This window comes from Echeneis naucrates, chromosome 17, assembly GCF_900963305.1.
Source record: "Echeneis naucrates chromosome 17, fEcheNa1.1, whole genome shotgun sequence".
Lineage (NCBI taxonomy): Eukaryota > Metazoa > Chordata > Actinopteri > Carangiformes > Echeneidae > Echeneis > Echeneis naucrates.
Window position 1 is genome coordinate 7,827,648 of NC_042527.1, and position 17,790 is coordinate 7,845,437.

A 17,790-nucleotide genomic window follows, 5' to 3' on the forward strand; every position below is an offset into this window, starting at 1 on the left:
TAGAAGCTAAATGAGAAACAGTTTTTATGGTGCTGTTGTGTTCAAGTTAAATCCTTGTTTCTTTGGGGTCACTGAGATATGAAAGCAGTGCACCTGGTTGCTGGTTATGGTTACACAGATTTCTGAGTCAGATGGAATAATGTTGGCACTGAAAGGATGGACCAGTGCAGAGCAAACCTGAATATAAAGAGAGAGACATGAAAGTCACTGAATGGACTAACAAATCACTGCCCCCGGTTTCCCCTGAAGCATTATGCATAGAGTTAATAAATCAGACTGTGCTCAGCTTACAAAAGGGCTGGGTGGTTGGTAGCCCAGAGTGAGGGTGTGGATGACCTCCCTGTTGCCATGGAAACCAGCTTTAGACTCGAGGATGTAGAGGTCTTTGAGGAGGTCAATGGTGAAAGTTTCCCTCAGGAGGAAAGTCTGAGGAAAGGTCTGGAGGGTCTGTCTGTGTAAGATGGTTGGTTTTGAAGTCAGCAGAATTATTGTTGTCGTTTTCCAACACAAAATCACCACCATCCTAAACCAACCTAAAACGCACCAACAACATTACATTTAAATTGCTACACCGACCTGAGATGGAGTAGTGCTGTTTTCTGATAGATCTTCTTGTCCTTCCTCAGCTCCTCCACTGTCCCCTCAAACTCCAGCTCTGTGGCCGGACTCTTTGGCCTTGATAAAGTAATTTTCACCACCGCTTGCCTCTTTCTCAAATTCTTCAACAAGTCAATCAAAACCACACATTGTGTTAATATTAGATATTGAATAAATCTTTCACACATCCATTTGTGTTTGCACACACCTTGTCCAAAGTTTTGAAGGCGGCCATCAAGCTTATGTTGTGCTTGCTGTAGCTGGAGGCCATCTGCAGGGTGTGGCTGAATGTAGAGGCTTCAAGAGAGACATCCACTCTCAGGGGAGATGTCCACAAAGAGCTCAATGAGCAGAAGGCCTTCACACCTCGCTTCATCACCACACCCCACCCTCCTGCCTGGGGAGGGATGCAGATAGTTGTACTGAAAATAGGCATGTCCTTATAAAATGTAGCAGTGCAATCTTTTATTCAAATGTATGTTGACTGAATAGTAATTTAACCTTTAAATGGAATTTAAGCATCTCTATCTGAAGCTCAAGCACAACTCAAACAACTTTTTCAACTCAAAATCTTATGTGGTACCAATGTAAAAAAAAATAAAAAATGTTGTAGTCGCAGTAGAAATAAAAACTGCCAATGTGCAAACAAAGCAGAACTTCCCTGTTCATCTGAAGCAGCCACTTCTGAACTCACTTGGAGGTAGGTGACAGCTGGTGTGTAGAGCTCCAGACGTGCCTCCCTCTCTCTGCCCCTGTCCCTGTAGAAACCCTCCAGGATGAGGTTACGGATGGTCAGCCACTTGCTGGTTGTCAGTTCTGATGTAAGTTGCAGTGTATGCCGCTGGATGTTACTCAGCTTATGGACAGTGTAGATGTACAGCCATGGGGTGTCCATGTTAAATGTGGCTAAGCAATAATTAGAAAGAATTGACATTTAGGAAAACGCTTTATTTGAACTATTTGAATTAAAAGTTCAAGAAAAACATATTTTTACCTTCCCATTTCTTTTGCAAAGCATCTGCTGGGGGCCTTTTCCAGTGTAACCCAGCCACCAGTGGCATCAGGTTATTGTGTATGATTTTTAAGTGAGTGCTGCTCTCAGAACCGAGCTGTCTGAGGTGTGAGTGCAGGAGCTGGGTCCTGTAGTTTAAGTTTTTCTCTGGTACCTGAAGACTGAACTGATACAAGAATAGAAAAGTGAATTAACAGAGAGATTAACAGAGAATCAAGAATGCAGTATCTTTTACCTCCAGTGTGTAGCTGGTGTGGTTTTGTGTGGACTGGTTTTTGAAGGACTGGCTCAGATGGAGTGTGCGCTTGTTGTTGATCTCATCCCAGTGTTTCCCATAGCTCACATCCAGGACTGATTTAACGTGGCTGGGGCTTTTCTCATGTCTGAGATGAATCTGAGAGGAGCATATAACCACAGGATCAGTATCAATCCTCTGTTGCTGCTCTGTTATTGGTTTTACCTTCTGAAAATCAGCAGCGCAAGGAAATGCAAGCTCTATGACGGAATAGGTGAGTTGCTCAAGACTTGTGTTAACAGCTTGTGTACGGTGAATAATATCCACGTCAGGCAGTGTTTGTTTCTCATTACCTTGTGGTTGATAAGAGCAGTGTTGGAACAATAGAACTCATGATCTGTTCTCATGATGTAGGTGAGGTTTGAGCCTCTCTCCCGCCGCAGTCTCTGAGACGAGTAGCACTCCTGACACAGGTGGCGGGCATCACCTGCAAGTGGGTCAACACAATATGATACATTTGCTGGATACACAAAAGCCAGGAGAAGCCAATTATGTCAAAGCAAAGCGCTCCAGCGTGTGTCGGTTTGTCATGACTTGTGTTTTGGCTCATTTGAAGATGAACAGAGTAGCTGTTCTACAAGAGTTTGGCGACTCTTGTAGAATGAATATTTTTAAAACTCTCCTTTGTTCATGGTATGACAGGAAATCCATTTGTTTTGTGACTGAAACAGCGGTCTCTCTCTCCACATAGAAGGAACACGTTATTCATAGTAATCTACAAACCTTGTTGAACTGTCAGTGTTAGAAACAGTCTGATTGACATTTGTTAAATATACAGTGAAGCAAAGTTCTCATGATGCTGATAGGTTTTTCCAAAAAGCAACATGGCTGCAAATATATAATATTACTGTGTCTAACCCTGAGTGAATGATATTGTAACAATAAGGATTATTATATCAAGAGCTGATTCTTTATTTTCCAGCAATAGATTTTATTCAACTATAGCAAGAAGTTTAGTCCAGATGGTTTTCAGTCCCTCACCTCCCAGACCATACTTGAGCCTGAGCGCGGAGCTCCACAGTGAGCCCTTCTGCTCTATCAGTCCCAGCATCCTGCTGCCAACTACACCAGGTAATAGGAGCTCTGCTTCCACAGAGTACTGCCTGCTGCTGCTGTCACGCCTGCGCTCCAGGGCCACTGAAGAAATATATCACATATATGTCAACTGCCACATGCAAAGCCACACTTTGAATCATTTGTTAAATGTCAAATATGAAAACAACAAACCTGACAGTGATGAAGTTTCTCTGAACATATTCTTCACAGTAGCAGAAAAGCTTGTCTTCCTGCCTGGTCCACGTGTAACATTGGCAGAGAGGATCATGGGTTTTCCATCAGCGGCCATCTTGGCTTCAAGGTGGTAGTGTGTCCTCTGCTCTGACTGGATTGTCTGAGTATCGACCAAACCCTACAATGAAATAATAACATATTTTATAACTGGAAAATTACTTGAAGCTTAAATCTATCATAGATCTGAGTGCATTGGAGTACTCACCATAATAAAATAATGAAGCCCGTCAATCATCAGCTCCAGTTTCCCTGACTTTACATTCCTCTCTTGTTCGAGTTGCCCTGAGAAACAACACATTTTCAGCATTGAATTCTCACAGAACCTGGTATTTTTCTTAAGGTGCACTGTGAGAGAAACCTTGTATGTGGATGGTTTTCAGAGGGTGGGTGATCCTCAGCAGCAGTCTGTGAGGGTTGTAAGCCAGGTCCAGAGACATATCCCTGGGGATGGAAGACTGAGGAGTGGCCAGGAGGAGATGGACGGAGGCTTCTCTGGGAAGCCAGGTGCCCCTCTGAAACACAAGGTTAGACATATGTGGATGTTAACCACTGTGAGGTTAGATCAAGAGATCAAACAAAAACATGCACCATCATGTTTTTTAAGACCTTGAAGAGTTTTCAGACTATATTATGGCCATGGAGTAAAGATACGACCTTCTAAAATAGTCTTTGTAAATATGGCTCTTAATATTTCCTTCTACCTGAGGGATCAGTGAGTAGGCAGCTTCTAGCAGGTAGTAATGGAGTCCTCTGTCCAGCTTCAGCAGCCTGAGGGAGAAGTGGACGGGTCCAGTTGGGGGTAGTGAGATCCCGGCTGCAGGTAATGGATATGATGCATTGGAGCAGAGCTGCCAGCCAACCATCTTGGACCCTGTGAAGAAGCAAATACTCAAATTACCTCTATAATTATAGTCACCATTCCAACTGCAGTCATACATGAGCTGGAAATACAACACTGAGTAAACTGTGAGCTGGTCTGACAATTCTTCAGACAGATCTAAATTTGCTCATATATATGAAATAACATCAAGACTGATATAAGATAAGTTCTAGGGAGCTAAACAACATTAAATCATTTTAAAATAAGAAACAATGAAACCTTTGTATTTATTTTAAAAATATCAGTAACAGTTGATGAGGACTTACAAGTCTTTGGTGTGCAAGCAGTGGTCTGGATTCGACTTTTGGGCCCCTTTATCTCTTCTCTGTGGTCTCCACTGAGCTGAAACACTCGGGAGCTGGTGAACACAACGATGACACAAAATTACGTCAGGATTAAAATCATACCTCAAAGCGATAACAATAAAAACACTAAACTAACACGATTATATGTTGTGTTTTTTGTTCTATTCACAATTCATCTCAGTGCTTAAAACAATAAATATACAAATAACTACACAAATTATAAGTGTGGTGAACACTGTTAATATATGGTTCATAGTTTTTGTTAACCGCTGTAATGTGTAATTCATTCATTTATTGAATCCCTTCCCTTAATCCTTTTGATAAGTAGAAGGAATCTAACAAAATTACATTACACATTTCGACGAAAACACATTAAATTCCTACCTGAGAGAGATGATGTCCATAATATCCTCAGGTGTGTTCAGTGTGATCCTGACATCTCGACCCTCCTGCAGCTGAACACTGCCATCCAAACTGGTGGTGCTCCCCAGCTCGGAAACCCAGTCCACTGCAGCCTGGCCAATTGCACTGTCAACCCCCGCTCTGGCTGCCAGCCGCACATAGGCACTGAAGAACACAGACACCACGTCACATACAGCTTATAAAAATTTTGGAGCCACCGGTTACATGTGGTTGGGGAAATACTTGGGTTTAATGTATCCACTTAGAGAGAAATGTGTGAGGTCCCTATAGTTGATGTTGCCCTTCAGATGCAGTGAAAAGAAGGAGGTCATGTTGACGCCCAGCTTGACAGGCAAACCAGACAGTGACGGTAAAAGCAGCTCTTCGGTCATCAGCACAGCCCTGTGGCTCAGCTGGACCTCTTGACCCTGGGAGACAGAGAGGAAGGATGATGATGGTAATTAGAAAATTCACTGGCAGACAGACAGACAGACAGACAGAGACATCATTGAGCTTTATACCTTGAGCAGTTTGACAGCCAGTTCCGCCATACTCAGTGACAGCTGGTTGCTGTAGTTGTACAGGTCATCACATGTAACAACAGTGAGCTCGTTCCCAAACACCTTCACACCAGCCCAGCACTTGGGCCTGTTCTCCTCCGTTTGCCTTCTCCCAAATAACTAAAACAGACAAATGATGTAGACTATAACAAATATATATGTATTTTAGCAATTATTTGTCTTACGTTTTATAAACTCTACATTTTTGCTATTGGACAAAAAGAACTACTTGAAAACATTGTGTTTATGCTTTGAGAAATTGTGATGGGATTTCTTTTTTTATTTTCTGATTGGTTATTGGCCAATTCAATTAAATGAGGAAATAATCAGTAGACTAATCTTAATCAACAGTTTCAGCCCCATTCTGTTACAGAAATTATGTGATGACCAAACATAAACGCAAAGTAAATGCTTACATTTGCCCTCCAACAACCACGCCTGCCCGTCCACCCCCACCTGCTGCACAACAGTACTGGTCTTTGTCTGGTCTTATCCCACATGACCAAGCTCACTAATCCCACTGCTCCCACTAACTCCCTCAGATAACAGCCCAGAGGAGATGACTGTCTTATAGCCATCACAGCAACCTCACCATGGCCCTGGCCTGCTTCAGAAAAGTGTCACTGCTGGATAAACACTTTTCTTTCTCTTTTCTCTTGCTGTCATCTGTTTTACTTCTCATCCTCCTCTCACGTTTTTCATTGGGAACTGTAAATTCTCCGAAAATGTTTTTCAAGAGCGGTTCTGCATTTTCAACGTGAAGGTCCACCTGGGTTGGGAAACACAATGCAAGCATCAGCATAATGTTGTTATTTCAAAGTGGACTCTGGTGTCATTAATAAAAAGTGAAAGAAAGTTTAACTCACTTCTATCAGGTTGTGGGCTCTACCGTGGAAATACACTGTGAGCTTGGCAGTAGCAGATCTAGGTAGAAACGATTTTGGAGAGAAAATCAAAGATGTTTCCAAATTTGTGATTCCCATTCCTAAAAGAAACAAAAGGCAGAACGTTGTATAATTGCCCCCTATTTGTTGATTTTAGAGTATTACAAATTATTCCCTTTTTCTTCATCTGCTGTCCATAGGAATGCTGGTGTGGGCATATGAAAATTAAGAATAAATTAAGCCCTCATTACTGTTTTGCTACATTTGAAGGCAGTGGAGGATCATTAACCTGAGGTGATGGTGTGGTCTGAATAGGAGGAGTATTTAAGGGATTCTGCTTCAAAGTCTCTGCTGATGATGTCATCGGGCAGTGACACGAACAAGGCCTGCTTAATGGGGTCCTCACTCCTCAGGACATTTGTCAGGTGACTCCACACAAACGAACCCACTAGAACAACAACAAAAGTCTTGTCATGTTGAATAGAACCAGAAAGTGAGCATTGTGACACACACAGACACACACACACACACACACACACAATGTCTCCAAACATTTGGGCTGTACTGCACATGTTTATAATATTTTGTATATATTCAGTCTAAGGTCAACATTGTTGGGTGATTTTAATGTATCTCTCTATAAGCAGTTTAAAACAGACCTTGGCTGGACGTCTCATTCTTCAGTGTCATCTTCACCCATTCAAATACGTTCTGGTCAGGGCAGCGCATGAGCTGCTGGTATGCAGCAATTCTGACCTCAGGATCCTCCTGGGAGGAGCCGTACAGCTGCAACAGCACAGACCTCTGAAGGAAGGAAACTGCTGTCAGTCACTGATTTCAGACGCCTGTTCACCTCTTCACCTCCACTTCAACCTCATCCTGAATCAATTATCACATTTAGATTTGATATATTGATATGAAGAATTATATATATGACATTCATGTTTGATTCATTTAGACAGTACTTGACATGGGATTGTGGCAAGTTATTATTTCATCATTGACCAAAATAATTATTGACTCACATCAGCTGAGCATGGAAAGCGTCTGAAGGCTTGAATGGCAGCAAGCCTCAGCTCAAGTGCTGCCGAGCTGCCAAGCATACAGCGATTTAGCAAAGGAGTGAAGGCTGGAGCAGAGAGACCTGTGTTCCCCACCGATTTCAGTGCATAGAAAACCTGCCATACAAGACAAAAATGGAAACTGAGCAATGTTTCTGTCAGTTCTTTGCATAAAACATCTGTGAACAGATTAATCATCAGCATTTTACGAGTAACACCTGAGTGGGTTCCTCTCCCGCACAGCCCTCCTTCAGGTTTTCCTTTAGCGTCTGCATGAGGGTCTGTATTGGAGGAAGCTCATCACAGGAGGTTTGGGTCCTCTGGCACAGCTGATAGGCCAAAGATGATGCAGCCAACAAAGCCTTGGACTGCACCCCTGGGACCTCCAGTAAAGCCTACACAAAGAGACGAGATGACTGGTGGATTGGCTGTGTTTCGGAGATCCTACTAACTTCAATTATTTGGCAACAATTATTACTTTAGCTTTATCTGAGAAATGTCATCATTAATGTGACAGAGGTTCATACATTGATGGAGTCGATGATCTTTGGGGTTGGATGAGGGATGAGCGCTATGGAGGTAAGGAACGAGTGAGCCTGCTCCTCCTCCAGTTCTTTTGTCAGCACTAGTTCAGTCAGGAGAACGATGCAGTTTTCAGTCCCACATGGCGGTAATGCATCTAACAATGGCTGCCTGTCCAAACAGTTAATCCAAATCAGTATCTGCTGCATGGATGTGACCTGTGCCATGAAATACAACATGTTGCAGCGCTGCTCAAGGTTAATATATAACCAAGGCTCATTGACTCATCAAACAAAGGTATAACTAGTAATGTTAGAGTAATGGTTTAAAATTGTAGGAAATACGTTTGCGCAGTTTTTTGTACCAAAAAGTGAGAGGATGGATACCAATGTATCTCTGCAGTCAAGACAACAGCCAGTTGGACTTAACATAGTAACTGGAAACTGTGACAAACTGCTAACTTGGCTCTGTTTATAGGTAACTACATCTGCTTGGCAACACGTCTAACCCTTATCACATTGTATATTGTGTGAATATATAGTTTGTTTGACCCAGACAAAAACTGAGATGTAAAAACGGCTTGTTGTGAGTTTCGGTGCCAGCCTGTTTCTCTGTGCTAAGGTACAGTGAAAAGATTTCTGCTGACACATTGTTTAACGTGTGTGTTTGACTTAATAGGGTGTCTTCCTGAAGTCTCTACAGGCAGCTGAACCAGAAAACAAAGCAAAGCAAAACATAACACCCCCCCCCCCCCTCCCTGGCAGAATGAGTCCACTTTTCCATGAACCAAACAAACAAGATATAATTATGGAGTCTTAGAGGAGCTGCCAGGCGGGATTTACCCTGTTTCTAGTCTTAATGCTAAGCTACGCTAACAGGCTGCAAGCTTCATGTTTACTCTGCAGACATCAGAGTAGTATATTTTTCTCAGAGTGTAATGAGGGGTTGTTACCTCTACCTGGAGTATGCACTGTTCATAATTATTAGACAAATGTCCCCTATGATGATGGGGTAATTTGTGCTATTCAGTAATGCTTGATATTGATGAGGAGACACTGCTCTGTCATGTCTGGTCATCTGCGTCTCAGAGCAGTTTCTCATTCAGTTGAGTATTGTCCCACACAGACTTGCCATTATACTGTGTATTTTTCTGCATTGTAACACATAAACATGAATCCTTTCAGCATTATTTTACAATGAGGGATTATCGAAAAGATTCTGTACTTTCAAACACTGACAGTGAAAATACTGACCAGTCATTGCGGCACTTGAAAGAGGATTCTTGCCAAAGTCTCCTTAGTTGGGAGAGAGTCAGATCTCTCAGTTGGAAAGCCAGTTGAATGAACTCTTGTGATACCTAGGAGCACATAAAATGCACACACATATATGGATCTAAGGCTGCTGGCAAAACTGTGAAAATACATTTTGATGCTATTGAACGTGTGATCCCCAAACAGTAATTATATTACAGTGTGTGTCAAGCTCTGGCTCCAGGGGCCTCTTTTAAACTGCTCCCAAGTAAATAGACTATGTTGAAGGTTGCCAGGTTGGGTTTGACTAACCCCCTGTGTATGAGAGATTCAAATCATTGGCTCACACACAGCAAAACTTCAGGGGGAAGTCAGACCACAACTTACAAACGCAAACAAGCCAACAGTGGTCTGGCAGTGTACATGCTACTCAGCAGTGATTCATAGTTATTGCTAAAGGAACAGTGAATGCCTAAAGTCCAAGTCAGGTGAACAGGTCAAAGATACAATGAGGACAGTAAAACCCATTGTTTTTCAGACCAACCAGTTGTGGGTTTGAGGTGAGGCTACATAACATCCTGATAGTCTGACTGGCTTGCTGTAGTGATGATGCCCTGGGCTTTCCTTGCCGTGTACCTCCCTCCTCCTCCAACTGCAGGCTGGTTAGCACACCGGGACTTAAAGTATCTGCAGAAGCAATGAAAGGAACAGGCAATTTAGGCTAATATAGTTATTCAACACAGTTTCAGAAGGCAGTTTGTAAAATAGTTCCTGACCAGCTCCCGACAGAGTCCCTCGCTGGGCTCTGAGCAGGAGCAAGGTAGACACCGTGTGGGTCTTTAATGACCCTGCAGGCCTGGACCATGTTACCATGGAAACAGCTTCAGTACAGTTAACTTCCTCCATTACTGTAGATCCATGACGCTGAACACAGTGTAGTTCAGACTGCATGGACTAGAAAAAACACAAGATACAAACCTCTTATGTGACTCATTGACACAGGATAAATATAGTAGGGGTAAAAATATATCCTTTGACTGAAACGTACATCTATCACACATTCTTCTATCAAAGATTTTGAACAGCCAGAAGGGTAAACTCACTGTGTCTTCGGTAAGAGCTACTGAATGAGGCCAGAAGTTTGACAGCCTGGACTCGTGGCACTGTTTTATATCCCTGGTTTTTAGCAGCACAGGCCCTCGCTTCTCATACCTGCTAGTGCACGTCCCATATACATCTGTCTGAGGAAGAGGCATTAAAAGAAAGACAATTACACCATATTGTGGCATGATGATGTTAATGCCAGTTACTGTTCGTAATGAGAGTGTCAGACTGGAGGAAATAGTTGTTGCTCTTATTTTATTCAAAAGTCTACATTTGAAGCACTTTTTTAATACGGAATCTCTTCACATGCAAACATCTGTGTAAATTGTTAATGTAGACTATTCATGACCCTTATCAACTCTCACCTCCTTCTCTATTTCCTGTTTGGCCACTGTACGGGAGGTCTGAAACATGCTCAGAAGAGCCCTTTTAATGTTGAGGGCCCACACCTGCTCCCCCTCCTGGAGACAGAGGGCCATGACCTTTCCCCCTTGGAGGGTGAACTTAAGGCGCGCTCTCTCGAGTGACTCCCTGTGAATCAAAAACAGCAGATGAGCCCCCTGAGACACGACAACACAGAAAAGTGGAGCATCCTAAAAGAGTATCCCATTCAAAGAAATAACAGTTTTAGCATTCCAAAATGATCTGGATCTTCAGTGTGAACACAGACAACAAAGGCCTCATGCATAGAGGGTAAAGCATGCCTTCATTCACTCAATGCCCTTCATTAAAAACTCACAAAAATACACAAAATCTACAATCACCTCAAACTTTTTAAGCGCTGCACAGAGTGGTCCTTCTGAGAGGAGAGACGTTTTATTTGTGGATTCCTAATCTGTTGGAGAAACATGATAATGGAAAAATATAAACATAGATAGTAACCATGCAAAATTTTACAAAGCGATTAAACAAAGCTGACCTGCATCACTAGGTGACACTTGGAGACCACGTCAATATCAACCACACAGTCCAGTGCCAGTCCATTCCTGCCGGCATTTGTGCCATGAAGGGTTGTGGTAATTGTTGTGCTATACCTGTAAGTATACCTCACCCCTCTTTGAAAGGACAAATCTGGGGTAGGATGCCCTGTAGATGTGGAAAAATACAATCAAAAAACTAAAAACATTATAGATGGAATGGAGAACATGGGTTATGGGTATATTTGTCAATGAGCATGCATAAGATTAAATCTGCATTAAATGAAGCAAAGAACTAAATTCTCACCAGCACAACTTGAATCACAGAGATCCGATTTCCCATCCAAGCAATCACCAACTGCAATGAGAGTGAGAGGCAAAAGAAAACAAAAGGCTGATTAAAAAAATATATATAAATTTAAAAAAAAAAAATCGAACTTCTATACATCTACACTCACAGTCATGTCACCATGACACTAGCTGACTCTGTTTTACATTGAAAATGACAAGAACTTACATATTTCAAGTCAAAAGCCCTGAAACTCACCGTGTAGCAGGAAAAAGATAAGTACAACATATAGACAATGAATCCATAATAAGGACACGGCCATTTCAGCCCAAAGCCACCGTAGGTTTGGCTGCCTCACAGCCTCCACATGTAAGTGAGATGAAAACCAAGTACTGTTCACAGCCACTGAATGACCACACTTGTACGTGGGCTCCCACAGTGACCCATACTGCTCACATCAACCAATCAGGAAATACCTTCCGGACTGGAGCTACAAACATCCACTCAGCCAATCATTTGAAACTACACCGGGCCTCATGAAAAATTTGGCCCTCTCAAACTCCCATTGACTTAAAGACACAAATCATGAGCCACATGTGGAAGGAAAATTCAGCTAGAAGGAGGAGAGTTTAAAGCTGGCAGCATGATATCCAGTCTGAGGCATAGGTATCAAATCAGACAGAAGGGGTGAACTGGGTGCATCGGAAAAATAGCAGAACCAAAGAAATGCCTAAAATAGTTCCAAAGCAAAATAGGTTTGACTTTATTTATTGGGGAATGCACATAATCATGGACTGTCAATATAACCATGATCGATAAACCACACAAACTAATGTGGGCTGAACCCTCTGAAGAGTTGAGACTTTTCTGAAGACTATAATCAAGTGAAGTATTCTAAGCATTAGAGAAGAGAGACATCTAGTGTCTGTGTGCTATGGCTAAAAACAAACGAAACAGCAGAGACTTGGGGAGCTATTCTGGGATTTATAGAGCTATTTTGGTCAAAATGTGAACCGAAAAGCCCTCCACCACTCAGCCACGTTCTCCAGCCTTTGACTTCGCTCAAGCTAAATTATCCCACAAGCCTTTCATCCCAATCTCCTTCCCCCCATCATTACCCAAGCTGCCTGCCACCTACTTTCCACGATGCACCCGCCGCCGCGGCCCACGCCCGAGCTTCCGACGTCAGGCTGTGCGTGCTTCTGGATGGCGCTGCGTTCAAAGACCGACTGGAGTGGTGTCTAAGAGCTCCAGTAGGAAAATACCGTTAGCTCGCTCTCACAATACCTTCCGTGTCGTTCGATGAGGCGATTTTAGCCAAGCTATGACACATGTGTTTGTTTTTACTCAAATAAAACCAATTATTCTCAAGATTTGGAGGCGATACATACAGTGGACCTGAATAGCACATCTTTTCAATTTATAATATATATTCTTTTTAATATTTGCTCGATGTGGTTAGGTTAAGCCTTACACGTTGTAAATCGGTAATAGATCCGGAGTCCAAATGTAAAAAAAAAAAAAAAAAAAAGTTTTATGTGGTCTTTACGGTAGTACAGACTCGTGAACCCGTTCGGTCCATTTTCTCTAACGGTCCCTGAATGGATCCTGGGGGGGCGTAGGTTTGACCGGCTTCTCTGAGGCTCAGACACAATGAGCCGTCAGCCGGAGAGGGTCACGCATGCTGGGCCGGAGATATTGGCACGGTTTTAGCACATTATTCTTCTTTTTTGTGCCTTTTCTTCGACTTCTTTAGTTATTTCCGAACCACTGACACGCTGTATGGCGGTTTCAGGGCTCGGCTGGGAGCGGTTAGTTCGTCGAGTTTGATGAAAACGAGGTCGGGATCAGACTACCGTTAGCCCCTCCTGGCGGATTCTTTTTTTTTTTTTTTTTTTTTTTGTTGTTTATTTTTATTTATTTATTTATTTTTTTTTTACTAAAGCGAACAAAGCAGATCAGATAACGATGTCGCTGACTGCCTCGTCTGATTATTTCGCTGCCGAGTGTCTGGTGTCGATATCTAGCGGTCCTGTGCTGCATAGACCCACCCCGGTCGTCCCCGCCAGCCAGCCGGCCACGGTGGGCCTGCTCCCCGTGGAGCCCGACGGGTCGAGAGAGGACAGGGAAGTGCGGGAGACTCTGAGGCTGGAGGGGGCGAACATGATGGCGGTGGCCGGTATCCTCACCGACCTGCACGGTAAGTTCCGCCCCATGTCGACCTACTCGGAGAGCAGCAACTCATCATGTGGTGGGGAGAGCGGTTACACCACGTTGTCCGACCCAACCACTCCTACCATGACCCCCTCCGCCACCCCGGTCCCCGGACAGCAGCAGCAGCAGCCGAGGGGGGGAGGAGGAGGAGGAGGCGTGGGGGCCCCGCGGTCTCCGGTGAAGCGACATCAGTGCACTTTTGACGGATGCGACAGAGTTTACGGGAAATCGTCCCACCTGAAGGCACACATCCGGACACACACAGGTACGGACACAACAACACTTCGGTTACACGAACAGTTCACACGCTGATCGCTCAGCATAAAGTTTGTCTTCAACTTGTGCTTAGTCGGTGACATGTTGTTGTGGCCATTATATCTAATAATACGGGAAACTCCTTTGGACACAATGGGATTAGTTAAGAACAACATGGTGCTTGCGTCTTTTTCCCCCATTTAGCCCGACTAGGTTAAATAACGTGGCCAAACAAAGAGGGAAGGACAAAAACTCCCCTTTTGAGTCTGACAAAGAAGTAAACTAACAAAAGAACTGGGCTGGACGTTAAAACCGGTGACGAAGGTCTTCCTCCAGACCGAATTTGCATATGAAATGAACGTAAGACGAAACCTTAACGTCGAGGGCAGGGAGTTCACTGTCTGACACTGTCTCTCCTGTTGATGGCAGCAGCAAGTGCCTGATGTTTGGCTCTTAAATTTCTCTTCGTGGGAGGCAACTATATATCGACTTTATCGGCCATGCCGACGTTATTTTTTATGATTACTACCCCACCGGAGAACTGTGGAGGGAGGCGCGTCCGACTGTGGAAGTGCCACTGCTGTGTCGGCAGTCCGCTGCTTTTCCTTATTCTGGGGGCGCTGACTAAAGACGGCTCAGTATTTAGTTTCGGTTCACCTAACAATCCGTCTTATAACTTCCAGATCTCAGACTTGGGTTGGCGTCATGTTGGAGAAAGCCTACCCGTCAGTGTGATGGCGGGGCTCTGTGGGAAAGGAGGAAACTATGCGTTGCGTATTTGTTTTTCTTTTGTTCTTTTTGCGCAAAAAGAGGGGAATTGGTGTGTTGAGGTCACTGAGCAGGCGCAAAAGGATTATGTACAGGAAACGGCTTAAGGGGACTGCTGGAAACGCCCTCAGAGTCCTATAACAACAACGTGGCCTGGCTTGAAACCGGCACCTAGCATCCTACTGTGATCGTGGTTTGACTCATTTTGCCTGAAAGAGATTAAGGGTATTACAATTTAAGGAAGAATAATCTGTGGAGTCTTAATCCAAAAAACTTTTTTTTTCATGTATTTAACCATGCAGAAATTAAACCTATATCTACGTCACCGACAATGAAAGAAATTACTGCAGACTTATGTCAGTCTTGGTACTTAATGGGACTTAAACGTGACTCTTGGGATGCAGGCACATATTAGGGGGGGAGTTAAATACCATGTCCTGCCATCACTATAAGTGTAAAGGGTTTTTCTGTGGTGTGGGAGTAAATTGAATAATTTGGGCCTGGGGACACCATCTTGGACTTTATACCCATGTTTTTAGTGATATAGTCATTACACAAATTGTTGTATACTTCAGGCAAAAGCCTGGTGACTCACTCAACATTGCATTATAATTGATTAGGAAGAATGTGTGTAATGGTTATCCCTGCTCTCTTTATTCTCCATGCTGCAGGCGAGAGGCCATTCCCATGCACCTGGCCTGACTGTGAGAAGAAATTCGCCCGCTCTGATGAGCTCGCACGCCACACCCGCACCCACACAGGAGAAAAGCGTTTCCTATGCCCACTGTGCGACAAACGCTTCATGCGCAGTGACCACCTGATCAAGCACGCCCGCCGTCATCCTGACTTCCAACCCTCCATGTTGGGACGCAACAAGGGCCCCTCTGCTTTCAGCCCAGCTATGCACCATTAGGATGGTGTGGGATTGGGGTTTCCTGTGTACTTGGGTCAGCAGGAGCACAGAGGATCACGGTGGTTCAAGTTAACCAGCTACAATCAGATCCACTGATTTGGACTGAGTACTGTGTTGTACTAAAATGTGCACATTCACACATTTGCAGGTGAACACGTCAAGCTGGATGTGAGGAGGAGTTTAATCTCTCCATCCACATTGATGAGTCATATTACCACTATCCATTTACTCAACATAGCCAGGGTTGGGTATAGACAACATCTCAGCTTTTATGAACTGGGGAATTGTTAAGGAATGTGCTTTTTGATTCCACTCATTGTATTCTGACAGCAAAGTCTGGACTTTCAGCCCTTCCATTTACATCACACTTTACACGTGCATCACAGCACGTGTATGATGTTTGCAACACATTAGAATGGAGCTTGCTTTCAACAATGCTATGCTTCCCAAAAGACAATGAAATGTAATCGGTGTATGAAAATAAATACATGCAAGGGAGAACATTTATCTAATGGCATTTTTACTACAAATTGTATAAGAATGCTGAACATTGTAATGTTCTTTCTAGTTATTACATATCGGACAGGGTGCTCTCTCAGACTTATGAAAACATTAAATATGTTAAACAGTTACGCCATAAAGTTGTGCTAAATGCAACGTGGCATTATTTGGCTATAATCCCTCTTAAAGTACATGGACAAATCATCAAACCTCTGGCACATCAGAGATTGTATTCTTTCTTTTCAATGATAAATAAAAGAAATGTTTATCAGTCAAAACTTTGTGAAAATAGATGTGATCAAAAAGAGTTGGAATCATCAAGCAGATTTCATTGGTCAAAAAACCCAACCTTAACCTCATTTTTAAAAACTGAAACACTTTCACAAAATGCAGGGATTTTTCACTCTTTCTGTACAAATCTGCACATTCATCATCAGCCAAAACTACTCTGTTGTGGTTAATTTGCTAATCATTGTTGTGCTCCTCCGTACCATTTATTTACCATGAGTAGCACAAAATTGTGATGTTAAGTAGAAAGGCAATTGACTAGAGGCTTCTTAGCTTTTTTTGTTTTTTTGTTTTGTTTTTTATATTTGCTGAGTCCATATTCAAAGTTTTAGTGGTGACACATTCCTTTATTTTATTTTATTGCATTGGTAACCATCATTGAGGTGGTGAGTCTATTTGTCTGTGTATATTAAATTTAACAATAGATGAAATATAAATTTTCCTGAAAGTGGATCAAACTTAACGGTAGAAAAGCAGTTTGCACGCCATCTTTGAGTCTTGATCGGTTATCATTAATGAATTGCTGATACATAATACACAGTAGTATTATGTCTAATACTGATGCAAATGTATATAAGCTTTAAGCTTTTAATGTAGAAATATGATAAAGCTACTAGCAGCAAATTTAACATGTGATGAATTGTAGTCCTTATATTAGGGGTAACAGTATACAATTGATAGGATGGCATTGCCCGTGAGTGTATAAATTTTTTTGTTTTTTCCAATTTATATTAACAGACAGAAGTGAGTTGAGGTTGATATTTTTATTTTATGTTTTTCAGTCTGCTGCCTTTAAAGTGAAAGTGTTCACCTCACTCATCAGGGGTGTGAAGCTGGGCAGCAGAACATGTTTTTCAGGGTTGAGTATGCCGGATTTTTTTCTTTACACGGGTTGCGATTCAGTTGGTAATGATCAGAGGTTTTAACTAGCATTGGGGAAAAAAATGTTCCTATTATAACTATTTGTGTGATGAATCCAAATTGGTATGAAATATACTAAAAGTAGTTTGAACATGTTCAGTGTGTTCCCATTTAATACCAGTAGGCCTTTATAGTGGAGGATGTTTTAACTTGTCAAAGCAGCAGAAGCACAGGTATAACTGATAAGCTTATCAATGTTGGCTCCTCTCTATGCAGCTGCGCCATTGAACACGCATAATATTTGGAGGCAGACACAAAATGGGAGATGCCATTTATGACCTTACTTTTGCATTTGATTCATTTAAAATGACCACTGCTGTAAAGATAGTGTGCTATGCTGGCAAAACAAAAAACAAATGAGGCTAAACCTCTTTAATTACAGTTGCGCAAATGGGAATTTAAATATTGACATCTTACCAAAACAATGAAGAAATCCTCATGCATATAAAAAAAAAAAAAAAAAAAAAACGGTAGATATTTGTAACCTATTTGAGTTCGTGTAGGGCCCAGGTCTGATTCTAGGGGGTAGAATCTTTTTTCTTTTTTAATGTTTCCACATTGT

At 42.5% G+C, this 17,790-nt stretch overlaps 2 protein-coding genes across 2 annotated transcripts; one reads left to right on the forward strand and one right to left on the reverse strand.

The window, feature by feature from the left end:
• Window positions 1-24: 24 nt before the first annotated feature.
• LOC115057570 (apolipophorins) lies at window positions 25-12,538 on the reverse strand. The gene is made up of 33 exons (XM_029524728.1): window positions 12,507-12,538; window positions 11,387-11,437; window positions 11,082-11,248; window positions 10,927-10,997; window positions 10,528-10,693; window positions 10,162-10,299; window positions 9,835-10,012; window positions 9,603-9,745; window positions 9,062-9,165; window positions 7,814-7,979; window positions 7,505-7,681; window positions 7,251-7,403; window positions 6,885-7,029; window positions 6,515-6,673; window positions 6,208-6,326; window positions 5,934-6,110; window positions 5,303-5,461; window positions 5,007-5,209; window positions 4,764-4,946; window positions 4,341-4,432; window positions 3,896-4,065; window positions 3,553-3,706; window positions 3,400-3,476; window positions 3,132-3,312; window positions 2,886-3,041; window positions 2,198-2,331; window positions 1,845-2,003; window positions 1,592-1,775; window positions 1,292-1,503; window positions 806-994; window positions 577-719; window positions 292-451; window positions 25-177 (listed from the first exon to the last, which is right to left on the reverse strand). Exons 3-33 carry the CDS (start codon window positions 11,085-11,087, stop codon window positions 25-27), a joined length of 4,611 nt encoding a protein of 1,536 aa, XP_029380588.1. The 5' UTR covers window positions 11,088-11,248; window positions 11,387-11,437; window positions 12,507-12,538.
• A 491-nt stretch (window positions 12,539-13,029) lies between these two features.
• LOC115057993 (Krueppel-like factor 9) lies at window positions 13,030-17,713 on the forward strand. Its single transcript, XM_029525278.1, has 2 exons — window positions 13,030-13,847; window positions 15,277-17,713. The coding sequence occupies exons 1-2, from the start codon at window positions 13,337-13,339 to the stop codon at window positions 15,516-15,518; spliced, it is 753 nt and encodes a 250-aa protein (XP_029381138.1). The 5' UTR covers window positions 13,030-13,336; the 3' UTR covers window positions 15,519-17,713.
• The last annotated feature ends 77 nt before the right edge of the window (window positions 17,714-17,790 follow it).